The 21,335-nt window shown below is 37.8% G+C and overlaps 1 protein-coding gene across 1 annotated transcript; it reads right to left on the bottom strand.

The window, feature by feature from the left end:
* Positions 1-4,901: 4,901 nt before the first annotated feature.
* Positions 4,902-14,436, bottom strand: LOC132183767 (phenylalanine--tRNA ligase beta subunit, cytoplasmic-like). The gene is made up of 9 exons (XM_059597178.1): positions 14,315-14,436; positions 14,067-14,201; positions 13,785-13,919; positions 12,055-12,129; positions 9,934-10,041; positions 8,343-8,432; positions 8,166-8,249; positions 5,340-5,430; positions 4,902-5,189 (listed from the first exon to the last, which is right to left on the bottom strand). The coding sequence occupies exons 1-8, from the start codon at positions 14,417-14,419 to the stop codon at positions 5,362-5,364; spliced, it is 801 nt and encodes a 266-aa protein (XP_059453161.1). The 5' UTR covers positions 14,420-14,436; the 3' UTR covers positions 4,902-5,189; positions 5,340-5,361.
* Between the last annotated feature and the right edge of the window lie 6,899 nt (positions 14,437-21,335).

Raw genomic sequence — 21,335 nt, 5'->3', positions numbered from 1 at the left:
GTCGATGAAGACATCCGGTACACATCGTAGATGGGATTTGACAGGGCGTTGAGGATATGTCCTTTGCAAAGAAAATCATCCTCCTTCCTCTTCCTCTGCTGCTCCTTCAATTCGGCATTGTCTTCTGGACTAGGCTCAGGAATATCCTCCAAATCATCCTCAAGGATATAAGCAAGTTTCATAGTGGTGAGAAAGAACATCTTTTGTTGCCAACAGATGAAATTTTGGTCGTCAAAGAGATCATGGCGAATGAAGTCTTGATTCATCACTTTGATTGATGACAATGCTTCCATATTCTAAATACGTTCTAAATTGTTGGAAATATATTTTGTCCCCTTTCTTAGTTCTAAGGGATTTGACAAAACATTTCCAGGATACAATCAAGTCCAAAAAATTATAATAGCACTGTCTAGAATAATAAGAAACACCCTTGTGGAGGATTGCACAAAAGATATTAGCGGGAGTAAGGGTGTACAAACGGGGCAGTTATAACCACCTCACAACTGCTAACCGCATAACTACTTTGGTAGGCGGTTCTAAAAAACCACTAATTGTCTTGGGCGGGGCGATCGGCAATTTTAGAGGTATAGAAAAGCAGTTAATAACTGTTAACCGCCAACCCTTATATATATATATTAAAAATATAACATTAAAACAATGCCTTAACACCAAAACGATGTCTTTTTAAATACAAGTTAGGGATAGAATTTCATCATATTCATTATTTTTTGGAACAATTTGACCCAAAACTCTTTAAAATAAGCCCCAAAAATAGGCACAATGAAGACCCAAAACACCTCAAAAAGCCCAAAAGCCCATTAAAAAAAAGGTTATAAGACCACCAGTTATTGGTTTGAATAACCACTAACCACCTAAGCGGAGCGGTTGCGGTTAGCAATGTTAGCCAATAACCGCTTATTGCATGTACACCCCAAACCGCATGTACACCCTTAAATATCATCATTATAGAAAGAAAATTGGACCATTGAACTTAACGGTCACAAGTTTGTAACCATCAAATCCAACTTAATGGAATCTCTTTTGTCACCACCAGATACTTAGATCTCATATTAACCTTTTTTGTAACGACCAAATCCTTAGATCTCATTAATTACTATCAAATGCTTAAATCTCTTTTGTAACTTCCAAATCCTTAAAAAAAATATATTTCATAACTATTTGAAATACTCAAAATAATTATTTTATTTATTTATATAAAATACATCTAACAGACTCGGCCAAAGAGATTCACTCGCTTCCATGTTCTTCAAATAAACAAGAGATTCACTTGTTTATTTGATAACTACGAAAGACTAATTAATTTGAAGCATAAAGCAAATGATTTATCAAACTAATAGTGCAACTCTTATTTAGTAGCGGTACTGGTTGCCGGTACATGCATGCAAATGCCAATATTTTAAGACTCTTTAGATAATATTGTAGACACGAACAAAATTCACATGTCGAGACAGCGGAGAGGGTTCAACTACATGACTCTAAAACTTTGTTGCATGTTTTCTTTTAGCGTAAATGAGAAGAGATTGTAGGTTTTTAGTACGTAACAGGGATAGAATTTAAGTTATGAGGGAACCTAAACCTTAGATTTTAAGAGAGCCTAGACTTTTTAGAATTTGTGATAACCTAAAAATCATTTTTCAAACACAAAGTTTGGAATTAATTCTGCTTCATTTATTAATGAGCTTGATGTCTTTAAATAGACAATTACAATGCATAGTGAAAATAAAAGACCAAGTAAAATAAACTACTCTAATGATAATACTTATCTCTAATATTTAAATTTCAATCCCTAATGATACAGACAGAAATGGAGATTAAAAACAAGTACATAAATTCACACTCAAATGACAGATAGAAGTTCATCACCTAATAGATAACACCAAAGGAATATAGAATATCACTACCCAAAGGATTATAACAAGAGATACAGAACTAGAACACTCACCACTCTAAGGCTCACACCAAAGAAATACAAAGTTACAAGGAGAACTCTCCTCTCAAAAGCCAAAGGCTAGTTTTTAACACAATACTCTAGTCTGACCTACACTTGCACACACAAGTATTGTATAAGCTTAGAACAACCCTCTAAGCATAGAATAAGCATCTAATGAAGTTAAACAAGTAATAATGGCATAAAACAATCATTAATTCGTGGAGCAGTAGACAATGGGACAAACAGCCACCTTAATGCGTATTCCCGAGAAGGCTAACCACTCCACTTGAAGCCATCATAACTTTTGGCTCACGACTCCAAATGATTTGAAACATTTTTAGATGAAAAGATAAGATTTTGAACTTCAAGCTAGACCTAGGAATGTGTTCAAAATGATGAAAATGGATGGCTATGATGTTTTTGAACTCACTAGAACTCTCTCGACTGCATTAGGATTTCTTCAATTTGGCCTTGGCATTCTGTTGGGCTTGTGGACTTATTTGGGCTGAAGCTTGGGCCATTGTTAATTGACTCTTGTTGGACACACCCATGTCACCTAATTCGAATGTTATTTATAAAGATAACATATTATCCTAAGGTATTTTAATCCTAAAACATCTCTATTATTAAACCCTTAACAATTTCCATCTCATTAATTTTACAAGTAAATGTAGAGTAATGCTACAAGTCCCTCTTATGTCACTCTTATGTCCCTTCAGCTCTTAAAATCATCATTGAGCTTGTGATTGATCATTATTATATTTTGATCAAATTATGATTTTAAGAGCTACTTCATTTTTGGAGGGACACAAGAATGACACAAGAAGGACTTCTAGAATTGCTTGTGAATGTAAGATGTTCCAAATCTACGAAACCAACATTAGCATGAGTCAAAGGTAAAGGATGCAAGACCGGCGACACCTGTTGTTGGCAATGGAATCTTCTCAAAAGTTAAATTGTAGGGAAAAATATAAAAAAGCCCCCCAAACTACCAATCGTTTTTTATTTAGCCCCATAATGTTTCAAAAGTGATAAAATAGCCTCCCAAACTATCAAACTATTGCATTTTGGCCACTCCGTTAGTCAAAACCGTCAATTTAGACGAAAACTACAAAACGACATCGTTTTGTTATAGGTAAGTTACTACAATGCCCTTTTATGAAAAAAAAAAAAATGGGAAAAATATAAAAAAGCCCCCCAAACTACCAGCCGTTTTCATTTTAGCCTCCTAATGTTCAGAAAGTGATAAAGTAACCCACAAACTACCAAACAATTGCAATTTGGCCACTCCGTTAGTAATTACTGTCAAATATGATGAAAAATTTAAAACTACGTCGTTTTGGCAAGGGTAAGTTACCAAAATTCCTTTTTTGGAAAAAAAAAATCATATTAAAACAAGCAAGCAAAACAATGCCGTTTTGCTTGAAATTATGGTTTCCTTACACTTATCAAAACGGTGCCATTTTGGTAAGTGCTAAGAATTAAAAGAAAAAACCCTAAACCCCACGTAGGTGACCCACGAAAAAACCCCCAACCCCAATTTATCTCTCTACCCAAAACCGCCAGCCACCACGTCGTTCTATCTCCGGCAGCCTGTAAATCTTACCCATAAATCAATCTTTTTATTGTATTTCATGGTATAGCTGTTGGATCGGTGTTGTTTATCTACGAACGTGGTTTTTTTGTTTGATTCCTACAATGGGTAAGAATTTTTCGGTGGCGCTTTGTAGCCACTAGATGGTGTGGCCGGCGGTGATGGATGGTGGTAGCAAGGGCAACCGATTTTTGAGAGAGAGAGAGAGAGAGAGAGAGAGGGGCGTTGCCTTTTTTTCACTTGAGGGAGAAGGTTGCCTAAGATAGAACGACGTGTTGGCAAGCGGTTTGGGGGAGAGAGATAAATTGGACTTGGGGTTTTTTTTTTGTGTGGGGTCTAAGCTTTTTTCTTTTAATTCCTAATACCTACCAAAACGGCGTCGTTTTGGTAAGTGTAAGGAAACCCTAATTTTAAGCAAAATGGCACCATTTTGCTTGCTTGTTTTAATATGATTTTTTTTTTTTTTTTTTTTTTTTCTAAAAAGACATTTTAGTAACTTACCCTTGTCAAAACGACATAGTTTTGAATTTTCCATCATATTTGACAGTAATGACTAACGAAGTAGCCAAATTGCAACTGTTTGGTAGTTGCAGTGGTGGAGCCACATGGTACCTTGGGGGTGTCACGGCACCCCTAAGGATTGAATTTTTTTTTGTTTTTTTGTTTTTTTAAACCCACAACACCCTCAACTTAACACACATCACATGTTTGATGTAATATTTCAATGATGTGTAGTTGGTCAAATTTCCTTTGTTTTTTCTTGGAGTGATTATGGCCAGAGACTGTAAAGTGCAGTTTTAGACACTTTTTTTGTATTTATCTTTTTTATATAGTGTCGACATGTTACATTTTTAATATATCAATTTCAGCACATATTTATGAACTTTTATAAATATTTTGTGTGATACATATATTGTGTGAATTATCAAATTTTTAGGGTGAAGAAAATTTTTAAGACAAAATTTTAGCGACACCCCCAATATAAAATAGCTAGCTCCGCCACTGGGTAGTTGGGAGCTACTTGTATCACTTTTTGAACATTATGAGGTTAAAATGAAAACAGCTGGTAGTTTGAAGAGTTTTTTTATATTTTTCTCAAAGTTTTTTTTTTTTTTTTACCCGTAAGAAAACGACGTCGTTTTGCAGTTTCCGTCCAAATTGACGGTTTTGACTAACGGAGTGGCCAAAATGCAATAGTTAGGTAGTTTGGGGGCTACTTTATTACTTTTGAAACATTAGGGAGCTAAATCGAAAACGGCTAGTAGTTTGGGAGGCTTTTTTATATTTTTCCCTAAATTGTAAAAATAGGATATCTTAAAGCCAATGCCCTTTAACTGGAATCTGGGAAATAAAAACTTCACTCAACAAAAGCATCTCCTATCATAGATTCATAATACCTTTTGGCAGAAATTCAAAAGACAAAAAGCAAAAACAACAGAAAATATCCTTTTTGATATGCCAGCCAATCTAAATTATACTATATCACGCCCCATCTTGGCAACTGAACTCATATTATTCCCTACAACTAGCATGGCTCCAAAGTCAACAGCACGAGTTTTTTGCTTATGGGGATGCCTATGATGTTGTCCTTCGTAGCTGTTAGAGCTGCTAAATGAGTTAGCATCGGAAGCACGGCCGATGTGCCTGTGGTTATTGAATAACACAAATCAATGCAAACAACAATCAAATTTACTAAATATAATTCAGAAAAAGGCAAATATGATAAATGTTCAAAATAAGAAAGTTTTTTTTGATAAGTTCACTCAAAAGGAAGAAACGATCCAAGAAACTTACGTCTTCTGTTATGAACCAAACCCTACAAAAAGCACTGAATGTTGAGTTCAAAATAGGAGCAAGGATCCGGAATGTCAAACTTGCTCAAGACCTGATGCCACATAACATATTAATCAAATAAGTTGATTGTCCGTCTAAAAATGTCCCCAAACTTGATTTGATACAACACATTGCATCAAATCTTTAATTCAAGTAGCACAAGATAAATGTCCTAATGCAAATGTAAAAACATGCAATGCATCGTACAACATGACTTACGCATCTGCAAAGAGAAATATTACAAATTTTAAAGGAAAGGAGCGGCTGGGAGGGCGAGGCTAAGGGTGTGGTGTTCAGAAAACCAATCTAACTGAATAAATTGACCGAACAAAACTGAATTGTCAGTTTCAGTTGGTGTACATCACAGATCACTTCCGTCCCCAGTTGAGTAAAATGAAAAACCAATGATATAGGTTCTGCATAGGGTTTATATGCTTACAAGACTAAAGACGATCAAATTGAATCCCCCTGTATAATAGATAGAAAAGTTTATAGGTTGTAACACTATATGTCAGATTTTTTTTTTTTTTTTTTGATAAGTAAGTAACTTACTTTATTAAAAGCGTAAGGCACCCTAAAGTACACTGAAAGTATATAAGGAGGATCACCTAACTAGAAGGGGAAAAACGTACAAATCTAACATATATGCGTGTTTTGTTATATATAAATCTGACATATAGTTTTGTTATATATAAATCTGACAAGGAAATCATCATAGCTAATCGAAACCGGGAAAACAAAACTATATGTCAGATTTATATATAACAAAACACATGCACCCTACAAATCTAACCAACATAAATTCAAATTCCCCCATTACATCCTCCCCTCTCCATTTCATATTCCTCCATATTCTCTTAGATGACCAACCAGTTGGTTTCCGCAGATCTCCGCAGCCTAAATTCCAATCTAAGATCTACTTTGTCTTGGCCTCAGTTCATGCCAAGATGAAACTGTCCCCGTTTCATACAGCTCTTCATCCCTAATTCGTAAGTATTTTTCTCATTCCTCACAGGCCCTTTGGAGCTCCTCATTTTCTGCTTAATTGTTGTTGGCTTAGATCTTTGCTTGGCTGCAAGGTAAACAACTATGGGAAAACTTCAAATCTTAAGAGTTCATCAGGAAACAAATCTTAAGAGTTCAAATCTTTCGTTCTAGGGCTCCCAGTGGTCCGCGTGGGGTGGGGTTATGGAAGCATATTTGCAGGGGGTGGAGGTCTTTCCGGGGTCACTTTAGATTTGTCCCTGGTCTTGGGTCCAACATCAAGTTTTGGGAGGATATCTGGTGCAGTAACATGTCTCTCAAGGATGCTTTTCCTGGACTCTTCAATATTGCCACCAATAAATTGCGTCTATTGCGGATAACAAGGAGCGTCTAAATGGCTCTGTGCAATGGAACGTGGCTTTCATTCACAGGGTTCATGATTGAGAAGTGGAGGTCTTGGCCTCTTTCTACATGCTCTTGTATTCGCATTCGATGAGTGGGGTAGGGGAGGATAAGATGTGGTGGATATCTTCTCGGAAAGGCATATTTGAGGTAAGATCCTATTACAGGATTCTTGCTTCTACAAATCCCATCCCTTTCCCATGGAAAAGTATTTGGCGCACTAAGGTTCCTTCAAGAGTGGCTTTCTTTGCTTGGACAGCTATGCTTGGGAAGACTCTAACATTGGATAATGTTCGGAAGAGAGGTATTGTAGTGGTAAATCGTTGTTGCATGTGTGAATCAGATGGGGAGTCAATTGATCATCTCTTTCTTCATTGTTGGGTTGCACGAATTTTGTGGAATGCCGTTTTCTCTTGGTTTGGATTGTGATGGGTGATGCCTGGTTATGCCAAGGAGTTGTGTGCTTCTTGGTGGGCGGATGGCAAGTCTTGTAGTGCTATTGTGTGGAAGACGGTCCCTCTCTGCCTCATGTGGTGCATCTAGAGTGAGAAATGCTAAATATTTCGAGGACTCATCTAGGAACATAGAGGACCTTGTCCACTTTTTCTTGTACACTCTTTTCACTTGGACTGTTGGTTGGCTAGCGCCCTTAGTGATTAGCTTCCCTGACTTTCTTTTTATGTTCTCTTCTTCTTTTTCTTCCTCTTAGTCGCTCTTTTATATACTCCCTGTGTACTAGGGTTGTGCCCCTCTATGCTCTTTAATACATCTTTTTACTTAAAAAAAAAAAAAAAAAGAGTTCATCAGGAAACAAAACCAACTAAAACCAATTTGAAACTTCTTCCAATAGATTAATTTGGTTTCTAGCGTATTTGTCGGTTTCAGTTGGGAAAATTTTCAAACTGATTACATTGGTTCTGCTTAAAATTTAACCCCAAAGCCAGTTGAAACTGATCATGCAGACTCCTTGGGTGGGGGGAACCAAAAGAGATGATTATTACCATCATAGATAGATTGAGGACATATTGCCAATAAAGTCAGACATCACGCAGCTATTGCTTAACTAATGTCAAAAGTAATATTTAAGCAGAACATTCCCCCGCACAGGCATGTCCACTGTGGAATTGGGTGCAATAATTTTTACCATACACAAAGCAATCGAACTGTACATATTCACATGGCAATCACATTTCAATAAATTCAAGTGAGAAGGGGCAAACACTTTATCATGAAACTACAATGCAGTGCACGTGTTCAGGATTTTAACAAACCAAGAGCACATCCACAACTCTCAAAGCATGCTCTTAAGCTACTAGTATAAATAAAGTCAAGGAGGAATTACACAGCAATTAAAACATATTATATAATCCTTAAAAACAGTATTTAAGGAATAATAATTACCTCAGGGTGCACAATTCCAGAAGTTCCTATTTGCTTCCCTTTGTAAATGATGCTAGCTTGTGTTCCCCGAAGAAACTCAGGTTCCTTCAAGAGATATCAAGACAGGTGTATATCATCACCAAGCACTAATACATAGCAAATAAACCGCAATGGGCAGGAGGGGAAGAAAATCCTTACATCTGAAGGTTTTAGATAGTATGATGTATTGTCATCAGGTGGAACAAGCCCAATCACTTGCATGATTCTTTCCACCAAGCCATGAATTATCTGCAAATCATAAGATGATAGGTAAAAAACTGGAACCACTTACCAAGCAACACATGAATGATCATCTTCTTTTTTTAAAGAGAATTTTTTGGATAAATATTCTTTTCTTTTCTTTTCTTTTTTTGGCATAAGCCAACAGTTCTTGGATCAAATGACATTTCCTCATCCCATAAGTAAATAGGTAGAGGATAAAGTCCCATGTTTAATTCTGTGTAACTTGTGTTTATCTATCAAAAAGATTGTTAAATAATGAAAAATGTTTATAAAAAGAGGAGAAACCTCATGTATACATCCTTTATAAATAAAATTCCCCTATATAATTAGAGAACTAGGTTTAAATATCAATAAAATCTACAAAAGAAGGAAGAAAAAAAAAAGGCGTTGATAAAAGCAGTAGACTACTCATATAAGGATGACCAGAAGAAAGATTGAAGCTTAAAAGTAGGCATCCCAACACAATTGAAAGAGCAATTATTCCTCTCGGCTGCATCCATGTAAAAGCCAAAGAGGGACAATTTTCCAAACGCAACTGCTTTCATTCTGCCCAAACAATCCTCTATAACTTGTACGCATCAACCACTTTTTGAAGTGTTAAAATAATGATCAAGTGATTTAACTCTTCTTATCAACATAAGATTTTAGGATAATTGATAATTTAACATGGTATCAAAGCCAAAGGTTTTGGAATCGAACCTTGACAACGTCAATTCACTCCCATTTAAATTAAATATTCTACGTGTTGAACTTCACCTATTAAAAAAGAGTTTGAGCTCATACATGAGGAGAAGTGTTAAAGTAATGATTAAGTGATTAAATTTAATGACTAAGTGATTAAATTTATCTCTTCCTACCGGTTTAAGCTTTTGGGATAATTTACTCAATACATTTTTTTTCTTTTATCCTTCTTTTTGGACAAGTAGTGAACTAGTAAAAGTGGAGGGGTCAAGAGAACAAGCCATACATGGGAAGACTGCAAGGCTTACTTTTTACCTTACCATAGATTACACTATTCATCCAATGTCCTAATGCCTTGTCATCTCTTTTTTTTTTTTTTAGGGGGCGGGGGGTGGTGGGAAGAGGGTTTGTTTAGCATTTGCATCTAAATTTGTCGTGTTGAGTTGATTATCATAAGTAGGCATGATCTAGTGATTTGAATGGTTTGACAATAGCAACAGGGGTAAAATGGGTCTAGACATGTCTACAAACTTTTGAGATTTTTCTAGTACCAAAGCAGATTGTTAGCTAAATCATATTCTTGATTTTGGAAAGTGGCTTGACCAATACTCCGTTTAAACACTCAAAATTTGTGTTCAAACAGAGTCTTGATGATCAACAACACTACAAATTAAAATCTATAAATTACAACTAAAGCAAGTTGTCAAACAATATATGGAAACAAACTATGATGAGTTATAAAAGATAAAATGGTGTGAGACTAACTCTTTCTCACAACTTGATATTGAACATGATAACCAAATTGAGTACAATGAGATGAATGTACCTCATATCCTGCAGTAGCACCACAATATAGAGCAGCAAGTTGGCGACGATTTGTTGCACCCACATCTTTTGTCTCATCCAACAGCACTACGTCACCCACTTCAAAAATCTAGAGGCAAAATTATAAAAGGGGGAACTTTCCAAAAATTACAAAACGTGAATGCAGGGAAAATATTAGATGCGTAATAAAATACAAAAAATTAAGCCTATAAATATAAATACTGACAACAGAGATCATCGTTCAAAATCCATAAATAGCGTGCAGAGAGAGAGAGAGAGAGAGAGAGAGAGAGCTTATTGAAAAAGTTTTCCCATGAGTTCCATCTCTCCTGTGCAACAAAGCCGTAAAATAGAGACCAAAAATAAAAGATAACTATCAAAAGATGTCATAGATTTAATCTGCAAGAAAAATCACTAGAAATAATTTAATACTAATCTATTAATTGAAGGTATTAACTAATGAAAGATGCAACCCTTTTTTGGAGAAACTTCACTTAACCCCCCCAACTTTCATCACTTTTGCAATTACCCCAATAAAGTTCAAAAACTCTCAATTTAATAGATCAAACTTCTAATTTTTTGCAATGTCACCCCTCTGCTAGCTTTTACCGTAAATCCTGTCAAAATTCTCAAAATACCTCAATTTTTTATAAAAATAAAATATAAAAAATTGCAAAGATTCAAGTGCGGGTATTTTTGAAGATTTCATTAAATCTTAACCAACGTTTGAATCCTTCCATTTTTTTTTTTTTTCAAAAACAAATGGAGGGAATTTTAGTAATTTTGACAGGATTTAACGGAAAAACCTAACAGGTGGGTGACATAGCAAAAAATTGGAAGTTTGATACATTAAATAGATAGTTTTTAACTTTCGGGGTAATTGCAAAAATGACGGAAGTTCAAAGGGCATAAGTGAAGTTTCTCTTTCTTTTTTTTTAATAAAAAAAACTAATGTTTTCTCTTTTTTTTAAAAAAATAAATAAATAAATAAGTAACCGAGATATTATTAAAAGCGTAAAGCACTCCAGGTACACAGGAAGTATACAAAAGCAACCACCTAAATTTTTTTTGAAAAGCCTTTCCCATGCAACAAATACACAAAATAGAGCAAAATTAAAAGACTATAGAAAGACATCATAGCCTTAAATCTGCAAGAAAAATCACTAGAAATAATTTAATTCCAATCTATTAATTGAAGAATGAAAGATGTGGCCTAATAATATATTTTTTATAACAAATGTTTCCTCTTTCCTTTATTTTTATTTTTGCATTTTTTTTATGAGTAATCAAGATATCATTAAAAGTGTAAGGCGCCCCCAAGTACACAAGAAGTATACAAGAGAAGCCACCTAACTAGTAGGAGCAAAAAAAAACAAACAAAAAAATCATCTTTTGATCTGACCTGATAATATTACCACCCTTACTTCAATAAAGAACCTAGAAACCCTAGTTACCAATATAAAGAAAACACCAATCATTTTAACACCCCTAAATTGAACAATTACTTCTACTGGCCACCTATGATTCTGAAAAAACTATAAGCTATCTAGCATGTTCACCAAAAAATAAATAAATTGATTACACCAAAAAGAGGGTAACGCCCCAACAGGTGGAGTTATTGGAGAGTTAAAAGGCCAGTTTGGTAGTCACCACAATTTGGAAGCCTAGAAGATGGCCCCACTTTGTGAGATGTGCTGCATCTAGAGAGAACATAATTCCCGCTCTTCTAATTTCTGGATTTTTTTGAAATTTGTGTTTTTTTTTCTCCCCCTAAGTGAGTGTCTGTGTCTCTTGCATATACTCAGTGTACTTGGGTTGTGCCTCTTTATGCTTTCTAATGAGATTGAATTACTTATAAAAAAAATCTTAAATTCAATCCAAAAATTCACAAATGTTCTAATTATTAATGACACAATGAAACAACATAAGCCTACATGAGAGCACTACAACTAAGAATAATGACCCAACTGAATTAAATACTGTGCACACCTCAGACATAGTAAACCTATATCCTCATAACTCTACCAATATAATAGAAGATAAATATTATTATCTAATAACAGAAACACAGGCATACTGACCCACAGAAAAATATATGGTCTATTGAAGAACTACATTGTACCTTTATGGGCTTTGGATGGGCTTTGTTCTGTCCAACAGTTTTCAATATACCAGACATAAGACTGGTACGAGCAGTCTGTGGAAATGGAGGAATGTGTCAAAATTCCAGAAAAATAAACAGACAAAAAAAAATTAATAATATTTTTTTTTCTTTCTAACTAATCTTCAGAAAATAAATAGAGAAAACAAAAAGAATAATTTTTTATTTTTATTTTTTATATAAGTAATCGAGATTTTATTAAACGTGTAAGGTGTCTCTCATGCACACAAAAAGTATATAAGAGAAGCCAACTAACTAGCAGAGGCAAAAATAATAAGAAAAGTATGGTAACTAATCACACAGGAAAAACATAAGCTGATGTCCAAAGATACAAAGTGTTCAAAAATAAAGACTTCATCTCTTCCAAAGTTCTTTTCTAACACATGCATCATGTGTTATTTATTTTTTATTTTATTTTTTATGTTTAGCTAGCACATTAGAAATCTCAAGAGAATGACATGAGATAAGAATAAGAACAGCCAGCTAAAATCACATAAACTAAGAGGGAGCAAATCTTCACCTTAGAAATGTAGGTAGACAAAATACCAAGCCTAGACACACACTTCAAGGAAAAAAACATATGCATGCACTTCAATGACAAAATGGAAATACATGGGGGTGCAAATCAGGAGAGCAACTTCAATAGCAACTTATTGAGACACGGACCATCTTGCTAACCAAACAACTTAATTCTGCTTACACACCATTCATTACTAAGTTGGCATGAACTACTCCTTATTCAATTCTGAAGTACTTGGCATGCATGTCGTGCATGTGATGAATCATAAATATTGTATTGGTTGGGCATAGAAAACCATGCCACACAAAAAGAAAAATGTTTCCAAATAAAATGTTAAAACTCTAATTTGAAGAGTTGTGTGGAAAGGTTAGCTACCAGCCCCAATTAGCTTTGTTCGTATGGAATGCATAAATAGCACGATAGATTCGTGGAACAATATACTACTGCTGAAACATGGAACAATTGAAATCTTAGATCAAAACATTATACATGGATGATAAGAACTGCCCAAACAAGAATTCTTGAACTGCAACCAACCAGAGCTATTACTCTCTACATCAAAAAATTACCATTAAGGAAAGATGTAAATCCATTGGAAACTCACATCCAATGGTGAGTTTAACAAAAGATGATGTAAAGATAAGCAATTTTTATCAAGAAAAGTATCAATCTTATATGAATTTTGTGCTTCAATATAGTAAATAAAGGTCTGATGTAGAACTGAAGGAACAGCTAAACAATCAACAATAGGTGACACAAACAGTTAAAAAAACAAAAAGGGAAAAGGGAAGAAATATGACAAAAATATAGCAGGCTTATAAAAGAAATGTAGGAGTTCATGAAATGTGTTTTTAAGTCTTCATTCAAAACAAAGAGAGAATAAAAAGAATAATTCTAAAAACAGAAAAGGAGAACCTTTCAAAAAGACGTAAGAGAAAGTGAACATGTCAAAGAGAGAGAGAGACTCAAGGACAAACTCAAGAGAACCTAAACTGAGTAAGGAAACACATAAAATGAAAAAAGATAATAGTTGAAAACGAAGAAACAAATTGACAGGAGTTACAACAATCATATACAAGGAACAAATCCTTCCATAAAATTACCAATAAGAGGGAAAACAAAAAAAAAAAAAAATCCCACAGTCAAGAGTATAAAGATTCAGGATACAAACCTCATTTTCAGAGGAACGAGGATTTTCAATAATTACTGCAGTTGATTCGTCGTCTTCATGATTTAACATTGCAAAATTATCACCAAGCGAGCACAAAATGAATGACAAGACTTCTGTAAACCCACACATTGCCATCTAATAGGAAAATAGAAAAGAACAAAACTTAAACAAATAGAATGCAGTAGAAATAGTATAGACAGAATAGAAGTAATAATCAAAAAAAAGTTGCAACAATCAGCTTTTTTCGCTTGAATATACATATGAGGATCCTCTGCTCTATACCTCCAATCTGATAAGATGACTAAACTCTTCCAAGCGCAGTGGCTTCAAAGTCACAGCCCTTCCCTTTGAAATATTGTAACCCTTAGCCACTGCAATATCCTTAATATTGTTGTAGCCATAAGCAATAGCAACATCCTAAGCAATAAAAAAAACATTCGCTGTCAATAAAAATACAAGTGTGACAATCAAAACATGTTCGGTGAAGAAAGGCAAATTAGTAAAATGACCAGGCTTAGTACTATCAATACCTCCATAACATCACATGGATGAAGAACATCACTTCTAGCAGGGGGTACAGATACATTAATAGTGGAGTTATCACCTGATACAGACTGCTCAGCACGCAATTGCATCCGATTTAACAAACTAGTGACCTGAAGGATAGATAAATACAGTGAGAAGCCAATGCTAAAAAAAATAAAAATAAAAAAGAAAAGAAAAGAAAAAAAAAACAGCCCAGCCATTACATATGCTTCAGTTACTTTCACTAAAATAAACAAATATAAAGTGTCTACATTGCAACTTGATAGCCTACGTATAAGACCGCTAATCTAATTCTATGTTTGAAGGGAGAGTGGTGGCCTAATAGGGTGGGAGGAAGAAGAGAGGGGGCAAGAGTCCCTGTGCGATTAGGGGGGATGTGAATGGAGAGGATAAATCCCATGGACCCCACCATTTCCAATCCATCTACAATTGGACAGATTGGAAGGCAGGAGGGGTGAGAGCCTTTCTTTACTTTTTTTGATAATAAATCGAGATATCATTAAAAGCGTGAGGCGCCCCAAGTTTCTTTTCTAGAAAAACGGAAAAGCGTGATATTAGGGAATAAATTTTGGTCTTATCCTCATCCAGCATTTCCCTTGCATCATTCCTTCCCCTGTTAACCAAACAACATGCAGGAGAGGTGGACAGCTCTCTCTTTCCTCCTCCCCCTCTCCACCCTTTCTACTTCTTCACTGCTACCAAAATAGTTAGCCATTTCAAAGGAAGAATTTTATTATTAATTATATGTTGATCAGTTGTAAAAACTGGCAGTTATAGGAAACAATTACTGAGAAGAATATAAAATGAAAAATCAGAGACAGTGAACCAAGTTAATGTTACTGGGATTGTATATACCGACATAAGCTTGGTTTATTAGTCCAAGTCTATATCTCTTAGTATCCACATTATTAAAAGTCACAGTTCTAACAAAAAGGAAGGAGTTCAAGAGTCTATAAACATAACCCCCTAGTACTCAAACAAAAAAGAATATGATTTTTTAAAGTACAAAAATTGACTTTGAATAGTGAATTTTAAGTATTATGGTTTGTTCAAGGCATTATTGCCCCGTGGTTCCAAGTCTATATCTCTTGGTATCCACATTATTAAAAGTCACAGTTCTAACAAAAAGGAAGGAGTTCAAGAGTCTATAAACATAACCCCCTAGTACTCAAACAAAAAAGAACATGATTTTTTAAAGTACAAAAATTGACTTTGAATGGTGAATTTTAAGTATTATGGTTTGTTCAAGGCATTATTGCCCTGTGGTTCTTTCCTCTACTGCCTTTTTTTCTTCTCACTTAGCCTACACCTTCCTTCTTTCAATATCTTCACCTATTCCAGAAATTTCAATTCACAACCAGATTCAGCTTTCCACTTATCCTACTCCTAATTTCAAACTTTTGACACTTCAAACTTTATATATATATATATATATATATATATATATATATATAAGTAAAAATTTATATATCAAAAGCGCAGAGGGGCGCAACTCATATAAACGAGAAGTATAAAAAAGAGCGCCTAAGAGAGAGAGAAATGAAAAAGGAAATCAGAAAAACTAATTACTAAAGGAGCTAGCCAAGCGGCCGTCCAAGAGTAAAGAGTAAAGAAGAAAAGATGAGTCAGATCCTCTATAGTCCTAGTAGAGTTCTCAAAACATCTAGCATTTCTTTCAATCCATATACACCACATAAGACATAGAGGGATCATCTTCCAAACTACCGCGCTTCAAGCACGACCTCCCGACCACCAGCAATAGAACAAATCCCTCACTCTGCAAGGCATAACCCAATGCAACCCAAACCGACTGAAAATAGTGTGCCAAAGAGTTCTTGCGGTTTCGCAATGGAGAAGAAGATGATCTACTGACTCTCCTGATTTTTTGCACATACAACACCACTCCACCACCATAAGGTTCCTCTTCCGCAGATTATCATGAGTCAAAATTTTGCCTAGAGCCGCAGTCCACCCAAAAAAAGCCACTCGCAAAGGCACCTTAGTGCGCCAAATACTCTTCCAAGGAAACATCTCATGGTCAAAATTAGACAAGGCTTTGAAGAGCGACTTAACCTCGAACTTGCCTTTCCTAGACGGGGCCCAGCAAATGCGATCCACCGTACCTACAGAGATCTTGCACGAGTACAACCAATCAAAAAAAGGAGCAACCACATCCATCTCCCAGTCCTGAACAGGTCACACAAAAATGACATTCCACTCTATAACCCCACTCCTCCAAGTAAAATTGTCCTTCACCCAAGCTTCTTTGTGTCTAGCGATGATGAACAAAGATGAGAAGTCTTGCTTCAAAGGAATTTCCCCACACCAAATATCATGCCAGAAACGAACTTGTGAACCCACCCATACCTCAAACCGACAACCTTTGGCAAAGGAACTCCAACCTTGACGAATATGCTTCCATACACCCACACCATGAGAACCCGAAACCTCCTTCATGCACCACCCGCCTTCCTGTTCTTCGTACTTGGCTTTGATAACCTTGCACCAAAAAGCCTCACTCTCATTCGCATATCTCCAAAGCCATTTCCCCAAGAGAGCTTGATTAAACTGATGCAACTTTCGAATACCAAGACCACCGTAGTGCAAGGGACGACAAACTTGATCCCACTTTACAAGATGCAACTTAGCCTCATCTCCCATTCCTCCCCACAAGAAATCTCTTTGGACTTTCTCAAGCCTTTTAGCTACACTCATGGGAATCAGAAACAAAGACAAGAAGTAAGTCAGAAGATTAGACAACGTACTCTTGATGAGAGTTAAACGGCCTCCTTTAGAGAGGTACATCCTCTTCCAACCTGCCATTTGACGCTCCATCTTCTCAATCACATCATTCCATATAACCGTGTCCTTATACGGCGCCCCAAGAGGGAGACCCAAATACTTCATAGGCAAATCGGCAACACTACACCCAAGGATATTAGCTAACACTCCAATGTTCTCCACCTCTCCGATAGCCACAATTTTAGACTTTCCAAGATTAACTCTCAAACCCGAAACAGCTTCAAAACATAAAAGAATGAAGCGCACATACCGGATTTGCTCGAGAGAAGCTTCACAAAAAATCAAGGTATCGTTAGCAAATAAGGAGTGAGAGACCTCCAAATCCGAGACAACCCTATCTCCCACCGAGAAGCCTGTCAAAAGTCCTTGAGCAACCGTAGCATTCACCATCTTACTCAACGCCTCCATAACAAGCACAAAAAGCAACGAAGAAAGGGGATCCCCTTGCCGAATTCCCCTCGAACTGCTAAAGAACCCTTCCGGAGAGCCATTCACTAGAATGGAAAATCTTACCGACGTAATACACCGCTCTATCCAAGCCTTCCACCTCTCCCCAAAACCACACCTATGCAGCAAGTACAAAATAAAGTCCCAATTTACATGATCGTACGCCTTTTTCCAGGTGCAACTTACAAATAACACCTGGCACCCCTTGCTTCATGCGACTATCCACACATTCGTTTGCAATAAGAACCGAATCTAGGATTTGTCGGCCCCCTATGAAAGCATTTTGAGAGTAGGAAATAACCTTGCCCAAGACAGTTCTCAACCTAAAGGCGAGAACCTTAGAAACAATTTTGTACACCCCTCCCACCAAGTTTATGGGACGAAAATCCTTCATCTCCACCGCATCCACCTTTTTCGGGATCAAAGAAATGAATGTAGCATTCAAGCTCTTCACCAACTGCTGTCTGCGATGGAACTCATCAAAAACCGCCATAACGTCTTGTTTAACAACACCCCAACAAGCTTGAAAAAAAGCCATGGAGAAACCATCTGGACCCGGTGCCTTATCACCATCCATACCTTTTATCACCTCCCAAACCTCCTTTTCCTCAAACTCTCTTTCCAACCACCTACAATCCTCCTCATCAATAGACAAGAAAGGCTGGTTGTCCATTCTAGGCCGCCATGAACTTTGCTCCGAGTATAAATTTTGATACAACTGCACCATGTGATCTTTAACCTCAACTGGATCATCGGATAAGATGCCATTAATACGAAGCACTTCCACACGATTGTACCTGCGATGAAAGTTCGCCATCTTGTAAAAGAAACGAGTATTTTGGTCCCCCTCCTTGAGCCACAAAGTTCTCGATTTCTGGCGCCAGTGAATCTCTTCACACACCAAAGTGTTCTCCAAAACTTTCAACATATCCGCCTTTCGAGTCTTTTCCTCTTGATCTAGCCCTCTCGACTCTGCCAATTCATCCAACTCTTGAATACCTCCCATCAACTCCTCCTTTTTCCTCCCAATATCGCCAAACACCTCCTCATTCCATTTTTTCAAATCTATTTTGAGGGATTTCAATTTATTAGCTAGCACATAGCTAGGTAAACCCTCGAAAGAATAAGATCCCCACCAAGAGCTAACCTTGTCGAGAAAACCTTCGGCTTTGAGCCACATGTTCTCAAATTTGAAATATTTTTTACCTCCGCAATGAACCCCACAATCCAAAGAAATAGGGAAATGATCGAAGAACATGTGTTGAAGTCTTCTTTGTGACACTGCTAGGAAATGATCTTTCCCAATCCGAGGAAAGCAAGAACCGGTCTATTCTAGACCAGGTCTCATTTTCTTGATTATTGGACCAAGTAAATTGTCCCCCCATCATCGGAAAGTCCACCAAATTGTTCTCCGAGATGAAGTCCGAAAAGTCCATCATGCCCGCAGAGTAATAAGAAGCACTAAAGCGCTCACTAGGAAAACAAACAATATTAAAATCCCCACCAAAACACCAAGGAACCTCCCACACATTCATCAAACCAGCCAACTCTTCCCAAAGGACCCTCCTCTCTACATCCTCATTCGGACCATAAACCTCTCCAAACACCCAAACCCAGTTGTCCTCCACATTTTGAAAAGAGCATGCCAAGGTGAACTGCCCCACACACTCCTCCTTACACTCCACCACCCTCCTATCCCACATCATTAACATTCCCCCCGACAAACCATTAGACCCTTTATACTTCCACCCCACATGTTTACCACCCCAACGACTGTGAACCACCTCCCGAGAGATAGTCTCCATCTTGGTCTCAATCAAACAAACTATATCTGCTTTCCACTCCTTCAACAGACCCCTAATACGCAACCTTTTTTTGAGGGCATTCAACCCTCTCACGTTCCATGCTACGATGTTAAGCTTCATGATCCACCAGTTTGACCCTTCCCACAACCCCTACCTTGCAAAGAGATCGTCTGGCCCCTGTCAACAAGAATAGCACTACCTGAAAAGTCCCCCAAATCAGAGTCAAACTGCTTCCTGGCATCTTCAATAGACTTGAACAGAGCTACCAACTCCTCCTTTTTCCCCTCATCTGAAACACCAATTTTTGGGCAAAAATTGAGACAACTTTCTACTACCCATTTAGGAGAACACTTTTCTGATTCGAGTTCCTCCAAACCGATAGTTGCTGAGATACTGTCCTCCTCCCTATTTGCCCCAGTCCCAATTCCAATATCTTTCTGTCCACTATGAACTGACTGAGACAGATTCGTAGCCTCCCCCCAACATACCCCTGTCAACATCCCAGAGATCCGACGAGGTGAAAAGGCCACCGGAGATTGATCTAAGGCAGAGCCCATGTCCTCAACGGTATTGCCTATCTCCACAGAGCACTCTGGCAAACCCCCACAAGCATCTCCAATCACCATATGGCGCTCCGGCACCTTCTGCATAGTTTCTGGCCACGACCCTAGTATTCCTTTTGCCTGCCCAAAGCCGAAGAGGCTTCTAGCTTCTAGCGAGCCCATCATTGCGGCTTTCCACCTCTGCGGCCCACGTTTCCTCCTCCTATAAGTCATCATCGCTTTTTCTTTTCCGGTGGACTGTGCCTCTCTCGCTGGACTTATAGAATCCTTGCCACCAGTGTTGACGACCGCCTTTGAAACTTCTTCAGCCGCTAACCCAACCCCCTTGACCTCTGATGAGACCTTTGCGGCCATTGGCGATGGGATTGCCAACCTATCTGAGTCAAAGCGCACGCTATACGTGAACTTCTCTTTCTTCGTCGATGCCATCTCTTCTGAGCAAGCTTCTCCTAATGGACCATCAAGTCCTGGGTTATTAAAACCCATACCCGAACCCACCGCTCCTTTAGGTTTAAAGACCGAAGTCTTCTTCACCCTCCACCATTTTTTGGGCTTTATAAGTTTTCTTTTCAGCCCAGACCCCTTTATCCCTTTCGAAGCAGGCTTTCCCTGACCCACTGGGTTTTTGTCACCCTGCCCAAGCCCAAGCCCACTGCCCTCCGTAGTCTTGAGCGCCATGTCGATCTGTGACAACCCCACGTCACAATCTTGTTGCAGACGCTTCAACAGCTCCCTGAATTTGAGGAGCTTGAGACTTACCTTGGAGTAGGTCTGCCCAACAGCATGGTGCCCCTTCCCCCCTGTCCCGTCATGCGATCCGAAGCAGTCATCGAGACCTGCGATGTCACCGGCGTTTGTGAGTTACTCGCCAAAGCGCTAAACGAACACCCCATGCGACCATCCTCCATTGCGCCTCGTCTTCCAAATTCTGCAGGTGCTTGAACGTACCTTGCCGGACATAAAATCCTCGTCGGAATCACCCCGGGATCACCGCAAGCCCTCTCCGAGTCAATGGTCTTCGTCGAAACAAAAACTTTCCTGCCAAATTCATGGGTTTTCTGTCCCATATGACCAGAAGTAGTTTTCGGCCATCTCTGCACCTTTTCGAACTGTTCCTAACCGGAGTTACAGCCCTCCTTAGTTTGCTTCGACGATAGTCTCACTGCCTCTGCGTAGCTCCTACATCCCTTGACCTCCTTATCACTCTTTTCTCCCCTAAACACACCATGCTCACTGATCACTAGAGGTTCACGTAGAGAAGAGTTTGCCACTCTCATCTCCCACTGAAACGATCCCACCCTATTCCACGCCTACCTTCTGGAATGATGATCGAGCCACACCTTCTTCCATCAAATTCCTCCACCGTCAGAAGACAACCATGCCTATTA

This window comes from Corylus avellana, chromosome ca6 (assembly GCF_901000735.1).
Source record: "Corylus avellana chromosome ca6, CavTom2PMs-1.0".
Classification (NCBI taxonomy): domain Eukaryota; kingdom Viridiplantae; phylum Streptophyta; class Magnoliopsida; order Fagales; family Betulaceae; genus Corylus; species Corylus avellana.
The sequence above is the reverse complement of the archived record's forward strand: the minus strand, read 5'-3'. Positions and strand labels throughout refer to the sequence as shown.

What these genes read in the sequence shown, in the direction of transcription:
- LOC132183767 (XM_059597178.1), bottom strand. Translation starts at nt 14,419, where the DNA reads ATGCAATTGCGTGCTGAGCAGTCTGTATCAGGTGATAACTCCACTATT. An exon ending in CCCATCCAAAGCCCATAAAG is followed by an intron (nt 10,042 to 12,054) that starts GTACAATGTAGT and finishes TTTTGCCTCTAG; the next exon opens with ATTTTTGAAGTGGGTGACGT. An exon ending in ACTATCTAAAACCTTCAGAT is followed by an intron (nt 8,250 to 8,342) that starts GTAAGGATTTTC and finishes TATCTCTTGAAG; the next exon opens with GAACCTGAGTTTCTTCGGGG.